This window comes from Palaemon carinicauda, chromosome 19 (assembly GCF_036898095.1).
Source record: "Palaemon carinicauda isolate YSFRI2023 chromosome 19, ASM3689809v2, whole genome shotgun sequence".
In the NCBI taxonomy this organism is placed as follows: domain Eukaryota; kingdom Metazoa; phylum Arthropoda; class Malacostraca; order Decapoda; family Palaemonidae; genus Palaemon; species Palaemon carinicauda.
In genome coordinates, this window is record NC_090743.1 from 80843954 (window position 1) to 80868930 (window position 24977).

Genomic DNA, 24977 nt, shown 5'->3' on the forward strand with positions numbered 1-24977 from the left:
AGAGTCAACCAGACTTGAGAAGTCGCCCTGGGCAGAGGCAGGAACTCCCAAGCCGGGTTCCTCTCCCGTGGCATACCAGACGCTAGATTTGGAAGCAAGCTTGGTAGGCGGAAAGATGAAAGCAGTCTTTCCTAGCTGCTTCTTGGACTGCAACCACTCTCCCATAACCCTCAAAGCTCTCTTGGATGAGCGTGCGAGAACGAGTTTGGTGAAGGCAGGAGCTGCTGACTGCATGCCTAACGCAAACTCGGAGGGAGGAGAGCGAGGTGTTGCAGACACAAACTGTTCCGGATACAAGTCCCTGAACAGGGCAAGGACTTTCCTAAAGTCTAAGGAGGGAGGCGTAGACTTGGGTTCTTCTAAGTCGGAGTGCGGATCATCCAAATGTGCAGCTTCGTCGTCCTCAGAAACTCCATCATCTGAAAGCTGAGGAGGAAGTGGCAAAGGTGGAGCAGAATGCTGAATGGCTGAATCCAGCAGCACGGGTGCATGCGTAGCTGCTGCGGATCCAACAACATGCCGCTGCTGGTCAGTCTGCGAGCTGGCAACAACAAAAGCGGAGTGTTGGTGCGTGGGAGGGACTGCCATGGGTTGTGGAGCATGCCGCATGGGTTGCGGAGCATGCCGCATGGGTTGCGGAGCATGCCGCAATGCGTCAAAACACGGCAGCTCGACAGCACCTTCCCACTGCTGATGCGGAAGCTCACGCATGTCTACGGAGGGTGCAGCATGAACATGCGTCTGGCAGGGTCGACTGCGCATCGGTGGTGGAGCTCTCACAGGTGGAGTGTGGGAGCAGGCAGCCGCAGTATCTGCTGAGCGCACAACCGTGGCAGGTTGTAGGTTAACAGGTGCAGTGTCAACCTTCTCAGCTCGATACTCCTGCATGAAAGAAGCAAGCTGAGACTGCATAGTCTGCAGCATGGACCACTTAGGGTCTACCGTGGTTGGTGCGGCAACAGACGGAGTAGTAGCCTGTTGCGGAACCACTCTACCTCTCTTGGGAGGTGTGCAGTCTTCGGAAGACTGCGGCGAGTCTGAACTGACCCAGTGGCTACACCTGGGCCGTTGGACTCGCTCGGAAGGGACCTTACGCTTGAGAGGTCGTGAGACCTTGGTCCAACGTTTCTTCCTCGAAACTTCTTCCACAGACGAGGAATGACAGGGCTCATTCGTCTGTTTGTGGATGGGACGATCTCTGACAGATACGTCCGCAACCACTGAGGGTACGTCCGTACGCTGATCAAGGCCTGTCGAACCCTTTGGTCCTTCGACATTGCTTCTCCCCTGGGCTTGGGAGCTTGCAAGAGGTCCCGGACTGGGAGGACGACTGGCACGTACAGGAGTACCCTCATGCGCAACACTGACACTGACACTTTTCACTTCACTTGCACTCACTACACTTCCCACTGCACTTCGCGCTTTCAACTCTTTGACATCGGCCAAAAGTTGATTACGGTCATTAGCTAATGACTCCACTCTGTCACCAAGAGCCTGAATGGCACGCATCATATCCGCCATGGAGGGTTGAGCACTAGTAGCAGGGTCGGGAGTCACCACTACAGGGGAAGGAGTAGGTTGAGGGGCATGGGGAGAGGAAAAATCAAAAGAGCGAGAAGAACTCCTCCTGATCCTATCCTTCTCTAGCCTACGTGCATTCTTTAGGAATTCGTTAAAATCGAATTCCGAAAGCCCAGCGCATTCCTCACATCGATCTTCCAATTGACAGGTTTTACCCCTACAATTGGAACAAACGGTGTGAGGATATATGGAGGCCTTCGGAAGACGCCTAGAACAAGCCCTAACACTACACTGCCTGTACTTAGGGACTTGTGAATGGTCAGACATCTTGAATTCCAGAAATAGTCAGGGGGGAAATGCAAAAACTAGCAAAGTTCATTAACAATTAATCCAAATCTAATCAAAAAGCTATATAAGCTAATGATAAAGGTTCCTGAATAGCGAAGGCTAAAATCTAGAGCGAATACATCACCAAAATCGTGAAAAACAACTCCAGAAACAACAGCGTATCCAAGTAGGTCTTGCCGGTGGCACGACAGAGGAAAAATTGAGTTCTTGTTGACAAGAAGTACTTGAGTACCTGCTCGACAGATGGCGCTGTTGATGTACACCCCCACCTGTATAGCGATCGCTGGCGTATCCCGACCTTAGATTTTTTCTGTCGGGCAACAGAGTTGACAGCTACATGATCATCGGGTAAGATTAATATTGAAAAAACCAAAATATCTTGGTAATAATTCTCTTTTAGGAAATATGAAATATCCTTCAGTAGCATGCCTTAATCAGCTGATTTAGAAAGCATTAAACATAAACAATGGAAAGATTATAATTTGCTACATCTTTATTTACATATAAAATACTAAAATGTGAATATTACATGCATTACTATTGGATACAGTTAAATGAAACACCAGTTCAATCAAAATTTGGCTTATTTCAAATACTGTACTGTATAGCTGTAATTATTTACCACAGTAAATGGATATACAGAGTACAGGGAGAGCTGGGATGAGCTGGGGGGAGAGAGAGGGAAGTGGTGCGAAGCAAGCCTAGTGCAAAGGAGTGAGGGCTATTCGAAATCATCGTGCAGCGAAATTTTTCAAAGAGAATTTTTTGTTTTTTATTCAATATGTATTGCGGTTTCCAGTGTCGCATATAAATGGAATTACGAAGTATAAACTCGTGTACAGCGTAAGCTGACTATAATCGTCACAAGGCACACACTCGTAATCTCACCAACAATAATAGCACACAAGTGACAATAAATGTTAAAGACAAAAGAGACACAAGCACTAAGCACTACAAGAATACGGTGTGGGCGATGTGGTTTGAACAAGTGTTATGCATCGTGCACAACAGTTGCCTAGCATCAAAGACTGATGCAATCAAACCAATTTCTTTTGATTGTGTGGTTATAGAAAACAAAACAAGAAGTAACCCATATATATGACTAGGAAGTTTGTATCTGTGTAGAAAATAAACATTATTCAAGGATTAATTTCATATCAATGAAATATACTTTTTCCGGAGCTAGCCAAGGTGAAAAAATGTAAACGACGGCTGATTCAAGCAATTGCTATGGAAGGTATGTGCACATATTATCATTATCATTATTACTAGCTAAGCTACAACCCTAGTTGCATAAGTAGAATCCTATAAGCCCAAGGACTCCTACAGGGAAAAAATCCCAAAGAAGAATGGAAACAAGGAAATAAACAAAATACAAGTAATGAACAATCAAAATAAAACATTTTAACAACCGTAACATTAACATATATTTTTTATTTATATTCTTTACACTCAAGCAAGAAAACTCTACCCCCAAGAAAGTCGAAGACCATAGTGCAGAGGCTATGGCACTACCCAAGTGTCCTTCTAGAAGAGCTACTTAAAATAACTAGTCTCTTCTATCCTTACCAAGAGGAAAGTGGCCACTGAACAATTACAGTGCAGTAGTTAACCCTTTGACCAGAGAAGAACTGTTTGATAATCTCAGTGTTGTCAGGTGTATGAGGGCAGAAGAATATGGAAAGAATAGACCAGACTATTTGGTGTATGCGTAGGCAAAGGAACAATAAGCCGTAACCAGAGAGACGGATCCAATGTAGTAATGTCTGACATTCAAAGGACCCAATTACTCTCAAGCTGTAGTATTTCAACAGTTGGCTGGTGCCCTGACCAATATACTACCTGTAAATAACAATAAGAACTCTTAACATAATTTAAAAACTTCTTCAAAACATCTTATAATAATAACAGTTTTCATAGTTTACTAAAAGCTATTAGTATCATTAGGAGTATCTTGATGACATAGGGAAAGGAACAAAGTAGTAAGAATGAGAACATGTGTGAAGAATGAATTAGCAGCTAGAGTGAATGTGAAGTGTTGAAGAGGTTTGGTCATGTAAAGGGGATGAAAAATGGTTGTCTGTAGAAGAAGGTGATAAATGCAAAAGTTGATGGGAGAGGTGCAAGAGGAAAGGCCATGGTTTGGGTGAATGGATGGAGTGAAGAAAGACCTAGGTGACAAAAGGATAGAGGTGAGAGGCAAAAGAGTATGCTAGGAATAGAAATGAATAGTGAGCAATTGTGACGCAGTTTTGATACGCCCTGCTGCTACCTCGAATCACGTTTGTGACAACTAACATAGCGGCACTAGGGGAGTCAGCATATGAAGCTTCATTTTTGGTGGAAGACAGGGGAGGGAGGGCTGTGGCACCCTAACAGTACCAATCAAACTCGGCTGAGTCCCTTGTCAGGCGGAGGAATGATGAAAAATTCCTTTTACATTTTTCATTTTGGACTTTGGCTACGTTACAGAATTGGCGGAAGTGTCATACTTTCCAGAATTGGTGGGAAGAACCATGGCAGATAGACATCAGTAGCTTTGATGGCTAAAGCATAATGACTAACAGGTAAAGATTCCTTAAACATTGACATTTACAAGAATGATACCTGTTGCAAACCATTGTGGTAACTGAGTAGTGAACCCTGGATATTGAAGTATGGCCGTCCAAAAGTCAAGCCCGTTCATCCCTTCAAAGATTTTACGAGCAAAGTACCCTTACCTTCCCTGCAAGCTAAAATGGGGGATATGAGAGAATCCTTAGATCTATCATACATGTTTGGTGGCTACAAGCTGCCCGAAACACTTTGTTTATGATAGCAGTCTTGGCTGGCTGCTGTTTTCAGACATTTTGTAGTCAAGTATGACAACTTTGGAAGTAATTTGTATTTTCTTTAACAACACAAACCTGTAGCTATTTATGGGGGTATTACTTTCAGCAAAGCTAAAAGACAAGCCATTAGATTTTTGGCGAGGGTTAATCACCCACACACTAGTTAGTGGAGGGGGGTGGGGGGTAATAACTACCCCTCTCACTTACACACCTTGGTTTATCACCCACTTTGCTTGGAGGTAGGACTTCAAAGGGAACTGGTGCTGGTGAGCCAATCTGTATAAACAGCTACAGGTTTGTATTGGTAGGAAAAATACAAATTACTTCAAAATTTTTCATTTGTTCCATCTCTAAATACAAACCAACGCTACTTATATGGGTAAACTTACCCTTTAGGAGGGTAAAAGTCCTTTCCAATCTGGCTTTTGGCCCTGACCAGGGTATTCACCTAACATGTTTGGCACATAGGTGAAAACCGTGCTATGCATGATCCGCGGGCTACACAAGCTGTGTGCTCGTGATACTAACAATGTGACAATGAAGGTAAGAGTTTTCTGAGAAGAAGAAGAGATGGAGCAAGTCATTCTTAATCATCCATTCCAGGCTAATTCTGGGTAACCTTTGCCCTCAACCTCCTGCTGCTTGTCATCAAGGAGCTTGAGGCTTTAAACCAGTTGTTGTACAGCCACCACAGGAACAATGGAAATGTTTCCATGTTCCTGTGGGTTATGTCTTGCAGGTAGTGGGCGGTGAAGGTTGTCTGACACTTCCACACACCTGCTTGTAGAACCTGCGCCACATAGTAATTTCTTTTGAACCCCAGGGACGTAGCAATGGCCCTGAGGTCACGTGCTCTCGGTCGACGAGTCGGAAGAGGATCGGAATTCAGTACCAGGTCAAATGATCTGTGAATCCCGGTGAAGATGGTGTTCTTCATGATCCTCCTCTTGACCTTTCCCATGCTGACGAAAAGTGCTGGCACTCAGGGGCGAGCAGCAGATGTGTTTTAGAGGTAATACCTCTACTCCTTACTGGGCATAGTAACAGTTGATCTGGGTCATCGATTACAGAATGGAGACTCGTTATCCGGAAGGAATTGAATCTACAATTCCTGCCCCCCAGATTTTGAGTCTTTGCAATAAACTCGGGGACGAAGCTAAGGCTTACCTCTCCCCCATCCCCTTGAATGGGCAATGTCAAGCGGGAGGCCATGAAGTTTACTAACTCTTTTGACCAAAGCCAAAGTGAGTAGGAAGACCATCTTCAAACTGAGCTGGCGATCTGTTGCCTGGCATAATGGTTCGTAGGGAGGACTTCGGTCCCGAACCACGTTCCACGGAGGATGTCTCACTTTTGACTGGGGACAGGTAAGTTCATAATATCGTATAGGGAGAGAAAATTCCGGCGAAGAGCAAATATCTACTCCTTTCAGCTTGAAGGTGAGACTCAAGGCTGAGCGGTAACCTTTTATTGCCGAAACCGAGGGGAGCACTTCTTCTTGCAGGTGTACGAGGGACTCCATTATTGCTGGAATAGTGGCATGGAAGGGAGAGATACCCTTTCCACGACATCAACCACAGAAGGAATTTTACTTTGCCTGGTAGACTGAAGCTGATGAGAGCCGCAGATGTCCAGCCATCTGTTTCGCAATGTGCTGCAAAAATCCTCTCTGAGTGAGGAGGTGCTGGATAGTCTCCAGACATGAAATCGTAGCAAAGTTATGGCTTTATGAGAGATGTTTGCATGTGGCTGTCTAAGTAGATCATGTCATGGAAGGAGCTCTCTTGGAAGTTCTGTTAAAAGCTGCAGAAGTTCTGGGAACCATTCCAAGTGATCTCATAGCAGAGCTATTATGGTCATCGAGAGATTGACCGATGTTCTGGTCATGTTGAGTACTCTTCTCATCAGACAGAATGGGGGAAAGGCATAAACGTCAATGTTGTCCCACCGTTGTTGAAATGCATTTTCCCAGAGAGCCTTGGGGTCCGGGCCTCGGGAGCAGTTAAGTGGAAGCCTGAAATTCAGGGATGTTGCAAACAGGTCCACAGTTGGGGAACCTTAGAAAGCCAGGACTTTGTTGGCTACTAGATGATTCAAAGACCACTGAGTCGCTCTGCTCAGATTGTCTGCGTGAACATTCCTCTTGCCCAGAATGAAGCGAGCTGATATGGTCACCGAGTTGTCTTCTGCTCATCTAAGGATCTATACTGCTAGATGTGATAGAGGCTGCGAAAAGGTACTGCCTTGTTTGTTGATGTAAGCCGAGACTGTGGTGTTGTCGCTCATCAATACCACAGAGTGGCATGCCAGGAACTGTTGGAACTAATGAAGGGCCACTAAGACTGCCTTTATCTTCAAGAGATTTATGCGCTGGTATCTTTCAGACAATGACCATAGACCTTAGGCCGTGTTGTGCAGCATGTGGGCCCTAACCCTTCTTTTGATGCATCTGGAAAGACCATCAAGTCCTAGGGATTCTCATCTGCCACCCATCACTCAAGGTCCGTCCATTCATCCAGTCCCATAGATACTAGAGCGTCCAAGGAATCGTTGGACTGATTCTAGCTGGACTTTAACTTCAATTGGAGATATCGCATCCTGAGCAGGCTATTAGGAACTAGATGGACCAAGGATGATAGGTGCCCAAGGAGACATAACCACCTCTGGGCTGGGAGTTTTTCTAGTCTGAGGAATTGTCTTGCAACCTTCCTCAGCCTCAATACCCTGTCATCTGATGGGAAGATTTTCTGGAGATCGGTGTCTATTGTCATATATAAGTATAACAGTTGTTGAGAGGAAAGCAAAGAGGACTTCTTAAGGGTAATATTCATCAAGAAGGTATTTTGAATAAATTAAGAAATTACATAAACAATACATATGCTATGTACGCACTCTCTCGATACGGTAGCGAGACCTTCAGATCAGCTGATCTCAACCAAAGGTAAACAAAGCTGGTAATTGTTGATTGTTAAATGCTTCCGAAATTGAAAAATAGAATAGAAAAATGCATTAGTAAAGCATATGATATCTTTTGAAGCAAAAAAAATTAAATACTGTAATAATACACAGTAAGAAAATATTGATAAAATATGACTTAGATGATTCCCGAATCATGACACACCATAATAAATCTAAGGAAACTTAACTTTTTAAGTTCAACATACAACAATAACTATCGGTCCCTATCTCCGTCGTGAATTATGACACGTCTCTCGTTCCTTATCGACGTCATAAGTTGTCGACTACCTGTAATGACAAGTGAATAATAGTGAATGGGAAGAGTGGTAATGTCCATTCTCCACCTGAGCCAAAAGCAAAGTGAGTGATAAACCCAAGTGTGTGAGTGAGAGGGGTAGTTACTACCCCAACCCGCCGCTAACTAGCAGGTGGGTGGTTAACCCCAGCTAAAAATCTAACGGCTCGTCTTTCAGCTTCGCCAAAAGTAATACCCCTATAAATAGCGTTGGTTTATATTTAGTGACAAAAAAAATATCTATTTATTGTTTGAAAGCTCTCAAGAGAGCCAAGAATGAAAAAAATAGTCTGCAAGCTTATCCCAATAGAAAAAAAAGAATGTTCTGAAAAACAACCAAAAATTTAAAGTTACTACTCTGGAATCAAGCTGTTGGCAGAAACCTAAACAGAAAGACTATTTCTTTGCCTTCATCTTTATTCTATCACTTAATTTGGGACCATTAACGTCCTTCTATTTTACATTCTCAGCTGGAAAATACAATTCTACTCCTAAAGATGCGAAGACTTTACATTTTTCTTATATTGATGTTGCTATCTTGAAAAGCCGAGACAAGAATACTTCCCTTCTTCAAGTGAAACTGAAACTGTCTTCTCTTTCATACATTAAAGTCTTGTACTTTCACCAAGTGATTTACTGTTATGATCCACCACATAAAAATCATGCAGTTACCCGATGATGTCCTCCATGAAAACAAGGAGCTTCGCACAGTCTTATCTTCCCACGGAATGCAACCTGATTTCTCATAGAGAGACTGCTTATAGTGTCAGTACAGACCCTTAAGGAAGTCATCAAGAATCATTTCCTGCTAGCCATGGCCTCAGTAAAGACTAGGTGCCTGAATGTATTCAGTCACACCGATATTCTATTTTCTAGAAATAATTCAAATTTTTCAACATTGTGAATGCTTTTGCAGTGCATAGAATGTGACATTCAAGAGTTTTAATTATAGGAAATTTATAAAACAGACAGTAACATTATTTAATGGCGAAAATAGCTGATTTTCATAATATCTACAATCATAATTAAACTAGGGACTTTCTTTATTTGTTCAATATCTTTGTCACGATGGGCCTCAGTGATGTTAGCTATTTAGTGCTGGCTGTTACCATAAAATCTATAATTTTAACTGAATCCTGTTTGTTATTGTCCTGCCATTTGCTTGTTTACACTGTCTTGGGGTAGAGTTCTCCTGCTTCAGGGTTCACTTGGGCACACTATTCTATCTCATTTTTCTTTCTCTTTATGAAAGATGAATTTAGATGTTATTGTTTTTAAGATATTTCATTTTAATTGTTCATTACTTCTCTTGTAGCTTATTTATTTCCTTTTTCCTTTCCTCAATAGGTTATTTTTCCTGTTGGAGCACTTGGGCTTATAGCATCCTGCTTTTCCAACTAGGGTTGTAAATTAGCTAATAATAGTAATAGTTAAAGTCTTTGGGAAAATTTGCTACATTACAATGATCTTTCCCTTGCCTCTGTTGTTCATTAACAACTTTCAAATTAATAAATATAATTTGGTTAAACAAGTTAAGGCTACAAATTTCCTTTACATGCACCAAAACAAAACTGAAATAATTTCTCAATGTGCTCTATAATGTTACATTATCACTTCATTAGCTTTCAAACATAAAGTTTCTGAACTTGACATTCTTTGCAGTATATCTCTACCAATATCAAACGATATTTAAAGGTATAAAACTACTGAAATTATTATAGCCTTCTACACATAATAAATCTCAATGCATGAAAAAACTAGAATAGGTACTCGGTAGAGCACATAACTTCGCAAACGCCACATTTGTTACAGTGGAAACAAATTATTGACAACAATATAGCAAAAAGAAATTTTTACCCTTTCATGACCTTGACCTTTAACTCCATCACTCCCAAAATTTAATAAAATTGTCCTTGAATCATTATCAATTATCACATGAAATTTCATGACATTCGGTCTGATAGTTTTTGAGTTCCACAAATCACAAACAAATAAATGAATAAAAACATGCCTTTCAAAACATAACCCTGGCAAAGAAGTTGGCAGAGGTAATTAGAAGTTTAATAAAACCAACCTTCGATGTCTGTTGGACAACTGCTGCTTGTCGCCATTAATTGGCAATCCAACTTCTTTCAACATTTGTCGTAACTGTTTATCACTAAGGAGTGAATAAACCAACTTCGGTAATGGCTTCCGCTTGGGCGTCTGACTGATACGCACTCTAAATAAAAAAAAGATAATCAATGCCACTGCATTATTCTTATTCAAATGCAAAGCTTCCTACTCAATGAGGCCAAAGTCACTCACTCGATTAACAGATTCTCATAAACAGGTTTTAAAAACAAACTATTGATATGAGAGAAGGGAAGCAAAATTGAAAATAGATAAAATACAGTTATCTACACTTAAATTCTATATTTGCTGCACAGTAACAGGACTAATTAATTATCAAACAAATTTAGCTCATGGAATTACAGTACATTTACGACTCATTACAAAATACTGTATAATCACTAAAATTGCATGTTAGTTAGAAATACCATATGATGTGTATGATAAAAACCTGGTCATTTAAATTCAACAATTTTAGAACCACACAGAATTCAGCTTAATGAATGAACTGGAGGTTTTATAATATAAAACACCAACACAACAATCAAAGTAATCATAACTACTTTATAGAACAATAGGCCCTGGGCAATTCATCTGATAATTTTACAAAATAAAAATCTGCCAAAGCACATTAATAGGGGAATATAAAATCAACAAAGTACCTTTGAAATTTAGCAAAAGCAAACAATACCTACACAGCCTCCTTACTCTCTTCTTCCATACGTTTTAGACAAGCATCAAGATGTAGATTTATGTTGCGTTCAGGCACATGGACATTGCAAACAGGACATGCAACCTTTGGATCTTCAGTAGCAGTATCACTTCCAGCTCTGAAAGAATACAGAGAAATACACAAACATTATCAAAAAATAAAAACATAGGTGACTACTTATTTAAAAATTTTCTGCAAAATTTATTTACTCATAATTTAATAAGAATTATTTACACCTTTCCTTCCTAATTTGTAAGAAAATTATCTGTTGGTTAACACCACTCTCATATCCTTATTTTTCCAAAGGAAGGAGGCTTACATTTTGTATTTATTACTGGCTTCTATTTTATCATAGGTGAAAATAATTAGAGCCGTTATTTTTTTTTCGTCTTACTTCTTTTTTTTCTCACTAATCCAGTGAAAATTTTTGGATGAAATCTGAATTCTGCTTCTTTTTTTATTAAGGGTTTACAGGTTTCTTTGGCTTTTTGCTATCTTCTCTTGATATTACAAGACAAGTATTTTTTCTGGTTGATTTTAAGAAAATGCTGTCTTGATATAGCTAACCCATTGTTATCCCTGTTTTCCAATGCTTTCCATATTCATATGATGCCAGAAACAAGTGATATACAAGTATTGAATGATTTGTCATTAAGTTTATTTCCCAGCTCACTGTGTACACTACTGATAAATTTCCCAGCGATAATAATATACTTCGTTGTTTAAGTATTATAGTAAGTGTACCATTTCAACATCATATTTCATGTTCTACCACGTTCTTAACTCATACTTAATGAGCCAATTTTGTGAATTTGTATTATTTGGCACTTTCTTTTATCAGTTCACCCAACCTGCTCTCTTTTAACAATTATTCAAACTTGGTTGTATTAGTCTGTCTGTGTGGACTTCTTTTAAAATCTAAGAATATTCATTTGATCAACAAATTTTATTAAGACTATACATATTTTTTGCCAGAGAGGATTTCTCTTATTTCAAAGAACAACTACAGCTTTGATTAATAACAAGAATTTTGTTTTCAGAAACCTTTCACTGATATACAGACCATATTCATTTCATTTTCTTTAGATGCCTCAATAACTGGAGCCTTTTGTCTAAAGTGGAGGACTATAACATTATTGGTAACAAACATGTGCCAATTAAATACTGCCAGATTGTCAACAGCTGTGTAGTAGTTATCTGATTTCCTTTTCATTAATGCAGGCCTACATCAAGTTCTTTCTTTATTTAATTCTTCTCTGTCTTAATTCACTTGGGTAAACATTAATTGAATTATAAATCTTAGAAGACAGCTAATTTTGATTAGTTTCACTCCCACAAATTGTCAGCTTCTCATTTTCCAGCATTATTAATAAAAACTGGCCCACAGTGTTTTCTTAGATAAATTATTTATAAAAATAATAATTGCGGTATCTTAACTATTCCCTTGATTCCATACTTGAGGTTTTTGGTCTGAGCAAGTTGGGATCAGTGTTGGCCTTTCTTAGATATCAAGATTTTAAATAATCATTGATTCTGAAATTACAGTACTATAAGACCTCAGTACTTCAGGCCCGAGCAACTAGTCAACCTCCCAAAGTCAATATGAACTTCACAAGAAAGCTATCACCTATTGCAGATGCCACTAAACTTTATCACAGTCACCCCAGGCTTAAAGTCTTGTAAGCCATTTGATAACACTGACTTTTGAGACTATCTTGCTTATCAATGTACATGTTCACCTAGCATAAAATTAGCATATCGAGCAATCTTTAAAATTTTATTTCCAACATATACCGTAATTCCAATGATCCGTTACCATGTGAGTTGAATTAGGCTAGGCTATTGAATAAATGGTCAAATTCTTTCTTGTCAACTTACTTCCATCCTGCTATTTTCCAATCTTAACAAAATTATTTACCATAATGTAGTTACTTGTATGAAAAAATAATACTGAAAAGTATCCTGTAAAAAACAAATAAAATTCAATCATAATCTATTCAAAAGTACTAATACAAAAGCATCATCATGATGCTTTATAGGTAGTAGGTTGGCTAGGGCACTAGCCACCCGTTGAGATACTACTGCTAGAGAGTTATGAGGTCCTTTGACTGGCCAGACAGTACTACATTGGATCCTTCTCTCTGGTTACAGTTCACTTTTACTTTGCCTACACATACACCACCAAATAGTCTGGCATATTCTTTACAGATTCTCCTTTGTCCTCATACACTTGACAACACTGATTACCAAACAATTCTTCTTCACCCAAGTGGTTAACGACTGTACTCTAATTGTGGCTACTTTCCTCTTGGTAAGGGTAGAAGAGACTCTTTAGCTATGGTAAGCAGCTCTTCTAGGAGAAGGACACTCCAAAATCAAGCCATTGTTCTCTATTCTTGGATAGTGGCATAGCCTTTGTACCATGGTATTCCACTATCTTGGGCTAGAGTTCTCTTGCTTGAGGGTAAACTCAGGCACACTAATCTATCTGGTTTCTCTTTCTCTTGATTTGTTAAAGTTTTTATAGTTTATATAGGAAATATTTATTTAGATGATGGTACTGTTCTTAAAATATTTAATTCTTGTTTCCTTTCCTCACTGGGCTATTTTCCCTGTTGGGGCCCCTGGGCTTATAGCATCCTGCTTTTCCAAAGAGGGTTGTAGCTTAGCAAGTAATAATAATAATAATGAATAGACATATATGATAAAAATTATTTAAATTTTCACAAAATATCATTCGTTAGTTCTAGTAGGCAAAGCACTATAACTGTACACTGTTCATACAGTAAGTCTGCAATAAAATATGCTTGTTCTGAAACCATACATACCTTTTCGCTCTTTACATGGAATATACTTTTGACAAAGCTGAAACTAACCATAAGACTTTTAGCAAGGTATAACCACCTACCACTAGTTAGCACGTTGCAGGATCCAGAGAAGAATGGGTCTTCTAACGTGTTGACCAAAATAAGATATTTTCCGTGCAGGTAATCACTAGAGATTCCTTCGCCTGGTAGCTGGCATCCAAGCGGCCATTTTTTTAATCTATTTCATTTATCAAAAATAATCTTCATTTTAAACTTCAACTTTCATTAATTCAAAGTTGACACACAGGGATCCTGGGCTGATGAAGCACGAATGGGAGCTTGTACCCTTCGCGAAGGGTTGACACTACCCATTCCTCGGCACCGAGGTGCTGCCGCATCGCCCAATGGCGCGATAGGCATCCCCCTACCCTCGGCAACATGGGAAGGGGAAAGCCAATCTCAGCGTTTCCCTTTCCCTTGCTTGTCCCTGTTCTTTCCCCGACGTGGAGGGGTTCCTGAGGGAGGCTGAAAGGTCTGTTTGGGGGCAGAACCCTTCTGAACAGGAGCAGGTCTCGGCTGCACAGCAACAGCAGGAGCACAACCAGTGGTACCCTTGCTACTTCCCGTGAGCTTGGCCTGACTCGGCCTGGCTGCGGACGGTTTCGCGGGACCAGGTCCCTTGAAACTCACAGCCTGCGCCTGGTGGATAATGGAGTCCTTCAAGTCGAGGCACCATTTATCCCGCGCGGCCTAAACTTCCTCTGGTAGAAAGAGAGAAGTTGCAGCTCTATTAGGAGTGTTCCTGAGTACCAGGGCCTTTCTTGAACCAATCTGTCTTGCCAAACGAGCGCCTACTGTCTCGCATTTTTTTGAGGATCAGATTGGCATACTGGGTAGCAAGCTGGTCCAAGAGAAAAGCAACAGCTTTCCCACCAGATAAAGCCAGGTTCCTGTACTGCTCCATGTGTTCGGGGTTAGCATGCGAACGCTGTGGCTGTACCACACCAGTGGTTGAGCCACGGAGCAGCCTTGAGAGCAGCTACAGAGATGGACTCAATGGTTGAAATCTCATAGGCCGAGAAGGCCAATCTCTGGGATTTCAAGCTCTCGACCGAGGAACCCCCAGCAAGCGCTCCAACCGCGGGGGTCGAGAGGGAAAGGACAAGGCATAGAAGACTCTGTGACATAGTACCTCTTCTGTCGCTGGAGTGGTTGAGGGAGAAGCTTGTTCGAACCTTGGCGCCTAAGCGAGTCACCAGGTCCTGCGATCTGGTCACTCACTAGGTCCAATGCTCGAGCAGCCTGTCTCGACCTGGGTAGTGTGAGGGGCCGTGAACTGCCTTCGAGAGCTCCCCATAGGATCTCCAAAGCTGTACACTTATCTCAGACACCACCTCAGGAGGAGCCCTGATGCCATTATTCTCACGCATGGGGTTAATAACCTCTAGAAACTGAGACTCCACCTCAGGATCTTCCGTCGCCACAGCCGGTGAAGGCCGTGGAAGTGGCTGGTCCCTCGGTCCCGCTACATCCGTAGGTGTAGGGGAAGCGACATGTTGCACGGGTGATGACATCCCCCATGATTACCCTTGCTCTGGTCCTAGGACCGAACTAGTAAGAAATAAAACCTTAGCTCACATATGGCAACTTGAGTTTAAGAATGAAATTAACATGACTATTGTTAGTTGTGGCGATCAATTCCTCGCTTCAGGAGGTACACGAAACAAAAACACGGCATTCGATTAAAACAGCTGATTCATTCTCTCTCTCTCTCTCTCTCTCTCTCTCTCTCTCTCTCTCTCTCTCTCTCTCTCTCTCTCTCTCTCTCTCTCTCTCTCTCTTTCTCTCTCTCTCTCTCGTCATACAATACTTACAAATAGATGAAGAAACCAACATTGGTTTTCTTAAAGTGCCAATTAAATATGAAACGAAAAAATTATACTGTGTATACTTCCATTTCAATCATAGCTTAAAATAGGGTATCCAATTTCGTCAGCAAACCACAATTTTTTAGGAAACATCATTTTATTCTGGAAAATTGCTACTCTTTAAATAGTTAATTGCGCTTTAAGAAAACATGTGCATTTGTTTTTAAATTTCGGGTGTGTTTTAAAAATTGAGTATTGCTGACTTCTTTTTGTTTAACTTTTGGCTGTGATCAGATCAGCTGATGTCTAGCTGCCGCTCTCAATAATATGCTTGTACGAATACAGTAACAAAGTATTGTTTATACCACTTCTTAACTTATTCAACTCATCTATACAGTTAGTTAATATTTCATAAGTACCAATGTGTTTTAACCTATCATATTTTTTGTTTAAAACACACACACACACACACACACACTCTCTCTCTCTCTCTCTCTCTCTCTCTCTCTCTCTCTCTCTCTCTCTCTCTCTCTCTCTCTCTCTCTCTCTCTCTCTCTCTCTCTCCACAAACTAGAGCAAATCTGCGGAAAACATCAGCAAAATAATAGAAGAAATTCCGAAGAAGATCCAAGTGATAAAGAGACTTGTAAAGAGTTTACATCAATCAACACATTCCATCAAAGAACAATAAAAAGTCCAATATGGTGAATATGCTGATTGATGCATTGGGAAAAAGAATGCCAAATTGGTGCAATACATGTAAGATATGGTATTCCATTAATAATCCTCAACAACTGATTAGAAAATGCGATGCCTGTCATGTTCCAACACACCCTACATGTGCTGAAATACAGCAAAAAATAAAAAATAGACACACAAAGGTATTCTGCTCAACATGCTTAGCCTGGATAGAAAATATAATTAAGTCGAGACTAAATCTGCAAATAGTTGAAGAAGAAGAAGAAGAAGAAGAAGAAGAAGAAGAAGAAGAAGAAGAAGAAGAAGAAGAAGAAGAAGAGAAAAATGAACGGGATATGTGTAAGGATGTAGAGGAAATCATTGATATAACTCATGATGCCATCCAACAACATACTTACGAAGAAATAAATTATCAGATAGAAACAAATAATGGACCCAAGAGACTCTATCCAGACCTACATACTTTTAGGGAAGAACAAGAACAAGAAAAATAAAGAAAAGAAAGATATAGTCTGCAATTTGCTGAAGAGGGAATTGCAGATTTGGCGAAAGATGCTACAAACATCCAAAGATATGCCATAATTATGAAATATATGGTAAATGTGCGTACTTAGACGGATATGGAGACGAATGCAGAGATCTCCATCCAAAATTATGTAAAAACCTAAATGAAGGAAAAGGATGCAAATACAACAAAAAATGTTGATATATGCATCCTGCAACCATGAATTAAAGTAAGAAAACTCAACAAACAGAAAAGAAAACTGGAAGCAAAAATGAAACAAAAAAAGAAACATAAAAACAAACCGAGTATATACCGCGCTATGCACCAAAAGCCCCAAGATATGATGCCTTTCAACCCAAATATGCACATTTAGAGCCCAACTACAAAGAATACATCTATAATGCCAGGGGTTGGTGCAGATAAGGGGATAATTGCAGGTATACACACAAAAATAAATATGAAGGCGAAAGAGCAAATATATTAGAAAAGTTGGATTTTTTAATGGAAATGAAGAAAAGAACATCATATCAGAACAAGAACGAAGCATGGGAGAATCCATATTATTACCAATATTAAATAATGGATATGAAACACAAACCATAATAATGATGAATGCACAAAGTTTAGTCGCGAGTAACTCTAAAAGGAAAATAGATTTCTTAGAAGAACTAACCCAAATTGAAAAAATAGATATATTAAATATAAGTGAAACATGGTATTCCCAAGAGACTGGCAGTGATAACCAGATAAAGGGTTTCCAAACATATAGATCAGACAGAACAAATAGGAATCAAGGGGGAACGGCAATATATGGAAGAGACATAAATCAAGGAAAAGTCTGTGAAAAATACAGCAACACAAAATGTGAATTGATTGCGGTAGAATTTGAATTTGAAAAACTAGTGAATATTGTTGTTTACAGACCCCCAAATACTAAGGAGTTTGACATAATAATAGATAAAATAGATGATATATGTAGAAACCATAAAGATCGGAATATACTCCTATCCAGAGATTTTAACTTTCCTTTCGTGGATTGGAAAGAACGGATAGAAGAAAGTGGTTGTATATATACATATAAAAAAGAGAGTAATAGTAGCGCAGAAGATAAGAGGCAATTTGAAAAGCTTCAAGATATGCTATTAGAACATAATATGCAACAAATAAACCACCTTCCAACAAGAAAGGAAAATGTCCTAGATCTAGTATTTGTGAATGAGGTGAATTATGTTAAAGACATAATAGTGTATAACTCGGGAATTTCAGACCACAAAGTCATAGATTTAATAGTCCATTCCAAAGCAAGTGATCGCAGAATTAATCAAACCACAAAACGTTGGGAAGGATAAGAAAAATATAATTTTTACAGTAAGAATATAAAATGGTCAGAAATAAATGAAGAACTGAACAAAGAATGGAAAAATGTATTCGTAAGTGATAATATACAGGTAAATACGGAATTACTGTACAAAATACTGAAGAAAATTGTTGAAAAATATATACTGAAAAAAAAAAACAATAAACAAAAAACATGCATACCAAGAGACAGAAGGATCTTATTTCAGAAAATTAGAAAATGGAAGAAAAATCTAGCAAAAGAAAAAAATGTGTGGAAAATGATGGAAATAAAATGTAAGACAGAAAATGCAGAACAAAAGATTATACAGAAAGAAAATGAAAAAAGGGACTTAGAAGAAAGGACTCTTCAAAATAAAAAAAAAATAAAAGTACTTTACTCCTATGCAAAAAAGATGAATAAAGGGAGATTAGAAATAGGCCCTCTAAGAATTGAATGACGCTTAACGAATGAAAAAAAGGAAATATGCAACATATTAGCAGAAAAATATAAGAGTGAGTTCACGCCAAGAATTGCGAATGAGAATAATGAAACAGAAATGAGAGAAGAAAATAGTGAATATCTAATGGATATATATATTAATGAAGCAGATATTGTCAAGGCTATAAGCGAAATTAAAAATGGATCGGCAGCCGGGCCAGATGGAGTCCCAGCGATTTTGTTAAAAAAAACTGCACACACTATCACAAAGCCATTTGCAATACTGCTAAGACAGAGTAGATATGAGCGAGATATATGTTAAACATAAATAAGCTTGTATAACCCCTATTTTCAAAAGTGGATCAAGACTAGAGGCAAGCAATTATAGACCTGTTAGTCTAACATCACATCATAAAAGTGTATGAGAGGGTAATAAAAAAGAAAATAATGAACCATTTGGTTAAAAATAATTTGTTTAATATAGGTCAACACTGTTTTGTGCCCGGAAAAAGTACACAAACCCAACTGATAGCACACTGAAAACATATGAAAAAATATGATAAATGAAAAAGACACAGATGTGATCTATCTAGATTTTGCAAAAGCCTTTGACAAGGTAGACCATAATATATTAGAGAAAAAAAATGAGAAAGCACAATATTGTGGGAAAGATAGGAAAATGGGTAAAAGAATTTTTGCAAAACAGAAAACAGATAGTGGTTGCAAATGACAAGAAATAAGATGAAGCTCAGGTAATATCTGGCGTGCCACAAAGTACGGTATTACCTGCACTGCTGTTTGTTATTATGATTTCAGACATAGACTGTGATGTTAAAAACTCTGTAGTGAGAAGTTTCGCAGATGACTCAAGAATAAGTAGAGAAATTACTTGTGATGAAGATAGGAACTCACTACAAAGAGATCTAAACAAAATATATGAATGGGCAGAGATAAATAAGATGGTATTTAAGTCCGATAAATTCGAATCAATAAATTATGGAAACAGAGAGGGAATGGTATATGCATACAGGGGACCTAATAATGAGACAATCACAAACAAGGAAGCAATTAAAGACCTTGGTGTAATGTTAAATAGGAATATGTTATGCAACGACCAAATAGCAACACTGTTGGCTAAATGTAAAGCAAAAATGGGAAAGTTATTCAGACACTTTAAAACAAGAAAAGCTGAACACATGATTATGCTTTACAAAACTTATGTTCGTAGTACACTCAAGTACTGCAATGTGATATGGTACCCACACTACCAAAAGGATATTGCACAAATAGAGTGTACAAAGGTCCTATACTGCTAGAATAGAAGTAGTTAAGGACCTTGACTACTGGGAAAGACTGCAATTTTTAAAACTATACAGTCAGGAAAGGAGAAGAGAATGCTACATGATAATACAAGCATGGAAGCAAATAGAAGGAATTACTGAAAACATCATGGAGCTAAAAGATTTCTTGTGGTTTCTTCGTCTTGACAAAGGACACCCACTTCTTCCACGATGACTCATATTGTCTTCTGGTAGATTTGGACTTATATTCCTCCAAAAAGTATATACTGTCTCTTGATATCCCGAATCTTTTTCTCACTGCTAGGGAGAGAAAATCATGAGATGTAGGTTCCGGGTTTTCTGTGATGTAGCAAAGACAGTCGACTTCTGTACTCGCCGAGTCAAAACTGGATCAGGTAGCGGCACAAACTTCAGTCGTAGTTCTAATGCCAGAGGGAACCAAACGCTGTTCGGCCACTTGTGAGCCACTATTGCCGCTTTCCCTTTGAATGATCTCAGTTTGTCGAGGACCTTCAATAGAAGGTCGGGCGGAGGGAACAGGTAAATCCTGGACCATTTGTTCCAGTCGAGGGACATAGCGTCCACTGCTTCCGCTAGAGGATAATCGTATGGGGACACAACGATGTATCTTCTTGTTGTCGTTCGTCGCAAAGAGGTCTATCTGCAGTTCCGGGACTTGACTCGAGATGAAGGAGAACGATCCTGCGTCTAGGGACCATTCTGACTCTATCGGTGTAAACCTGGATAGAGCGTCCGCCGTCACGTTGCGGAACCCTTGAAGGTGAACTGCTGACAAGTATCATCTCTTCTTTTCCGCCAGCCGGAAGATGGCCAACATCACTTGGTTGATTTGAGGCGACCTCGACCCTTGTCAATTCAGGCATCTCATTATCACCTCGCTGTCTAGGACCAACCTTATGTGGGTCGAGTGGCGAGGAGATACTTTCTTCAGTGTAAGAAGTACTGCTATGGCTTCCAGAAAGTTGATATGAAACGTCTTGAAAAGGTTGGACCAAGCTCCTTGGACTTTCTTTTGGTGAGAATGACCTCCCTACCCTTCCTTTGAAGCATCTGTATGGATAGTCATTGAAGGGGGAGGTGGCTGAAGAAGTATCGATTTCTTCAGCTGCTTGGCTTTGGATCACGGCTTGAGAAGCGTTCGCAGTCGAGTCGGTAGTGGTCTCATCAGATCTCTTAGCACGTTTGATGCATATTTTCTCCAAACTCCTGTTGCATTCTTTAGCTGTGCTCTTAGCACTGGATCTGTCACCAAAACAAACTGTAAAGAGCCCAGTACTCTCTCCTGTTCGTGTCTTGACATCCGTTTGGATTCCAGTAGTCTCTTGACAGATCCTGCTATTTCTTTCCTCTTCTTCACAGGGATGGAAAGCTGATGTGACTCTAAATCCCAGTGGATTCCCAACCACTGAAACTTTTGAACTGGAGATAGTCGAGACTTTTTGATGTTGATCTTGAAGCCTAGAGGTTCCAGGAACTGGATCACTTTCTTGGAGGCTTGCATGCATTCTGTCCTGGATGCTGCCCACACCAGCCAATTGTACAGGTACGCCACTACTTGGATCTCCTTTAGGCGTAATTGATGGACGGCTGCATTCGCAAGCTTCGTGAAAATCCTTGGGGCTATGTTTAGCCCGAATGGCATGGCTCTGAAGGCATAAAGTCTTCGTTGTAGCTTGAACCCTAAGTAGGAGGAGAGGTGACGATTGATTGGAACGTGCCAATAAGCGTCTGACAAGTCTATAGAGAGGGTGTATGCCCATTTGAGCAGTAGGCTCCTTATGTGTTGAAGTGTCAGCATCCTGAACTTGTAGTTCACTATGAACTTGTTGAATGGCGACAAGTCCAGAATGACTCTGAGTTTTTCCGAGTCCTTCTTTGGAACACAAAACAGCCTTCCTTGGAACTTGATGGACTTTACTTTTCGGATTACTCTTTTCTCCAAGAGTTCTCGAATACAGTATATTCTTCCAAGACGGGGGTAGAGTGTTGGAAGAACTGTGGGAACAGAGGTGGAGTACTGTTCCAGCTCCAACCCAGTCCATTCTTGATTAGGTTGTGGGTCCAGGGATCAAAGGTCCAACGATCCTGAAATAGATGTAATCTCCCTCCTACCAGAAGCATCTCACTTTTGTTTCTGTGGACCTGAGGCCTTGCCTCCTTGACCGCGTCCTCCCCTGAATCCCCTTCCCCTTAAAGGGCGTCTAGATGAACCTCTGGCTGCTCCTCTAGCTTTTGGACGAAAGGTCGTTGTCTGCCTTTCGAATGCTGGGTTGAACAGAGGCGACTGTGTCGCCACCGCTCGAGGTACCAGCTGGTACGTGGTTGGAGGTTGTGCCACCATCTGAGGCACCGCGGTGGCCGGAAGTTGCTGCTGTTGCTGTCTATAGGGCTTAGCTGGCCGAGAGGATAGCCTAGGCTTGTTTGTCTTCCTCTTAGGTTGGGGACCCTCATCCAGGGAAGACTTTCTCTTAAGAGTTAGGCCCCACTTTTGGAGAAGGTTCCTATTCTCCGTGGCGGCCTTGTCAACTACCTCTTTGACCACTTCATTAGGGAAGAGGTCCTTACCCCAGATACAAGAGGAAATCAGTTTCCTAGGTTCGTGCCTCACCGCATTCGAGGCGAACACAAACTCCCTACAAGCTCTACTAGCTTTAATGAAACTGTAGAGATTCTTTGTTACCGTGGCCAGGTGGGTTTTGGCCACTACCATGAACATGTCTTGGTTTTTGGGGTCGCTTGCCATCGTTCCCAGAGTCATCTGTAAGGACATAGATGCCGCAAGTCTCTCCTTTGTCTCTTGCTCCCTACGCAAGAGAAATTCTGACAGCTTTGGAAGGTCCTCAACGAACTGACGTCCGGCAATATCGGCTTCCAACTTCCCGACTGGGAAGGTAAAGTGAACGTCCTTCCAGTCTTTCTGGTCCAAAGGTAAGGTCAGGGACAACGGCTTGCACTCCTCAAAAGAGGGACATGGTTTCCTTGCCTCAACTGCCTTCAAGGCTGCCTTACATCCCTTTTCCATAAAGGGAAAGGCTCTGGTTGGAAAAGCCACAAAGGAGGGATGCTTCTTACTCAAAGCTGGGACCTTTGAGTTCGTGAAGACCCTCTCTTTCATTGAGCTCGTTAGTAAAACCTGTGCCTTACTATGGTCAAAGACTAAGACCTCCTTCAGCTCCGTCTCCTCTTTTGAGGCTGGCTCCTTCCTAAGACGGACATAGCAGTCCGGGTAAGACTCCTTGTTGGGCCAGAATTCCACTTCTTCAAAGGGAATTGAGCCCAACTTCTCTGATATGACAATCTTCCCAGTTGTCATTGGCATGTGTTCGGCATACCTCCAAGGATTGGCATCCGAGCGCAAAGGACGATCCTTCACGTTGAGCTTCTTCTGGGGCCCACGTGATGCTGCGAGTCTACGCATCTCCAACTTCATTGCAGCTTCCCTTTCATCATTCTTCTTCTGCATTTGTTGAATCATCTCAACAATAGAAGAAAGAGTCCTTCCCAGTTCATCTGGGATAGCAGACGATGTTGCGAGAACAGGTTCTGGGGCCGGAACCGATGTAACCAACACCTCGTCGATTTCTTCCTCTTCAGTATCAGGAGCCTGGGTCAGCTCCTCTTCCTGGCGTTCTGCCAGAAGGTCCTTTTCGGTGTACTCAGACACTTCAGACATCCTATCGTCCAGTTGGATGTCTTGTAGGGCGTCCGAAACTTCAGAATCTACCGGAATCTGAACTGTCGGGATCTCCTCATGAGGCTGAGGAATCACTGCATCTGCAGATGCCTTAGGAAAAAGGTAGGCCCTCATCTTCTCGCTTGAAGTATTCTTCTGAAAACCCCTCACCCAGGTTCGCAACTTTTCCCTAGCTGGATCCCTTGACTCCGCCGACTTAGGGGTGTCAAAAGCCTCGGTAATCAGGTTAGAACAAACAGTACATACCTGAGGGTCCCAATACCGGAGATCACCTTTGGAGACTGAGCATGCTGCGTGCCTCCTGCACAACTCATGTCCACAGAAGTTTTTGCTGCGGACATTGCAAAACATGCTCCCGCACTTCGGATGGTCCTCCTGTAAAGAGAAGAGAATCCATGAGTATCAAGTTAAGACATATCACTGGATTAAACTTATTATCAATATATATAGCTTATAACAGTCAAGCTAGAAAGGAAAGAAGGAAAGACATATACTTGTATTTCCTGCCTAGCCAATTGCTGTAACCTCCCAAGATATTAAAACTAAGGTTAATTCTCATTCCAGAATAACCTTCATCATATTTTCCAAAAAGGAAATTTAGGTGTAGCTCACACCATGGTATAAAGTTTTAATATACAGGATAATAATTAATAAAGAAAGAGCTCACTTTCTTTATACTGTACGGTCTCAACAAAAGGCTGTATAAGATAACACCAAGTATGTTGGAAAAAACTTTAGTGTTACAATATACTCTATACTATAGTTTTCTCAATGCAGTACAGGTAGTCGCCGACTTACGACAGAGATAGGGACAGAGAGATGAGTCGTAAGTCGAGTTCGCCGTATGTCGAACTAGAAAAGTGAAGTTTCCGTAGATTTATTTTGATACGTTATGATTCAGCAATCATCTGGATCATATTTTGTCAATATTTTCTTACTGTCTATCATTATTCCATTTTCTTGTTTCATAGGATATCATATGCTCTATAAATGCATTTTTGTATTCTATTTATCAATTTTGGAAGCATTTTACAATCGAGTACTGAAAATTTTGTTTACCTTTGGTTATGATCAGCTGATCTGAAAGTGCCGCTACCTACCGTATCAAAATATGGCGTACATACGTATGGCATATTTTTTTATCATTTCTTAACTTATTAGAAATCTTATTAGAAATATCTTCATGATGAATATTACATCAACGCCAATATGTTACAGGAAATCAGTTTCCATACAGTTCGTCTAATCATTAGGTATAATGCGAAATCGTTGTAGCTCTTTCTGTGTGTGTGTGTGCTCGCTCTCGCAATCGCATACGGGTAGTTCATTTTTAAAGCTTCTTACAGTATTCTAATTCAATATTAAGCCTTTATATTTCATTAGACATTACTGCGTTTAATTGTGGTTTATTAAAGCACATTTATATTTTATTTTTCAATTTCTTGAGCATATCAATAATCAACAAATACTTTTGATTTACTTTCGGTTGGCATCAGCTGATCTCAAGGTCACGCTGCCGTTTACTATT

The 24977-nt window shown here is 40.4% G+C and overlaps 1 protein-coding gene across 1 annotated transcript in view; it reads right to left on the reverse strand.

The window, feature by feature from the left end:
* LOC137658693 (E3 ubiquitin-protein ligase RAD18-like) overlaps positions 1–24977 on the reverse strand; it is a 297989-nt gene that overhangs the window by 170420 nt on the left and 102592 nt on the right. Inside the window, exons 7-8 of the mRNA XM_068393684.1 lie at positions 10761–10895; positions 10028–10174 (exon numbers count right to left, since the gene is read on the reverse strand). Of these exons, the coding sequence (XP_068249785.1) occupies positions 10028–10174; positions 10761–10895 (282 nt within the window). The remainder of the gene's footprint in view (positions 1–10027; positions 10175–10760; positions 10896–24977) is intronic.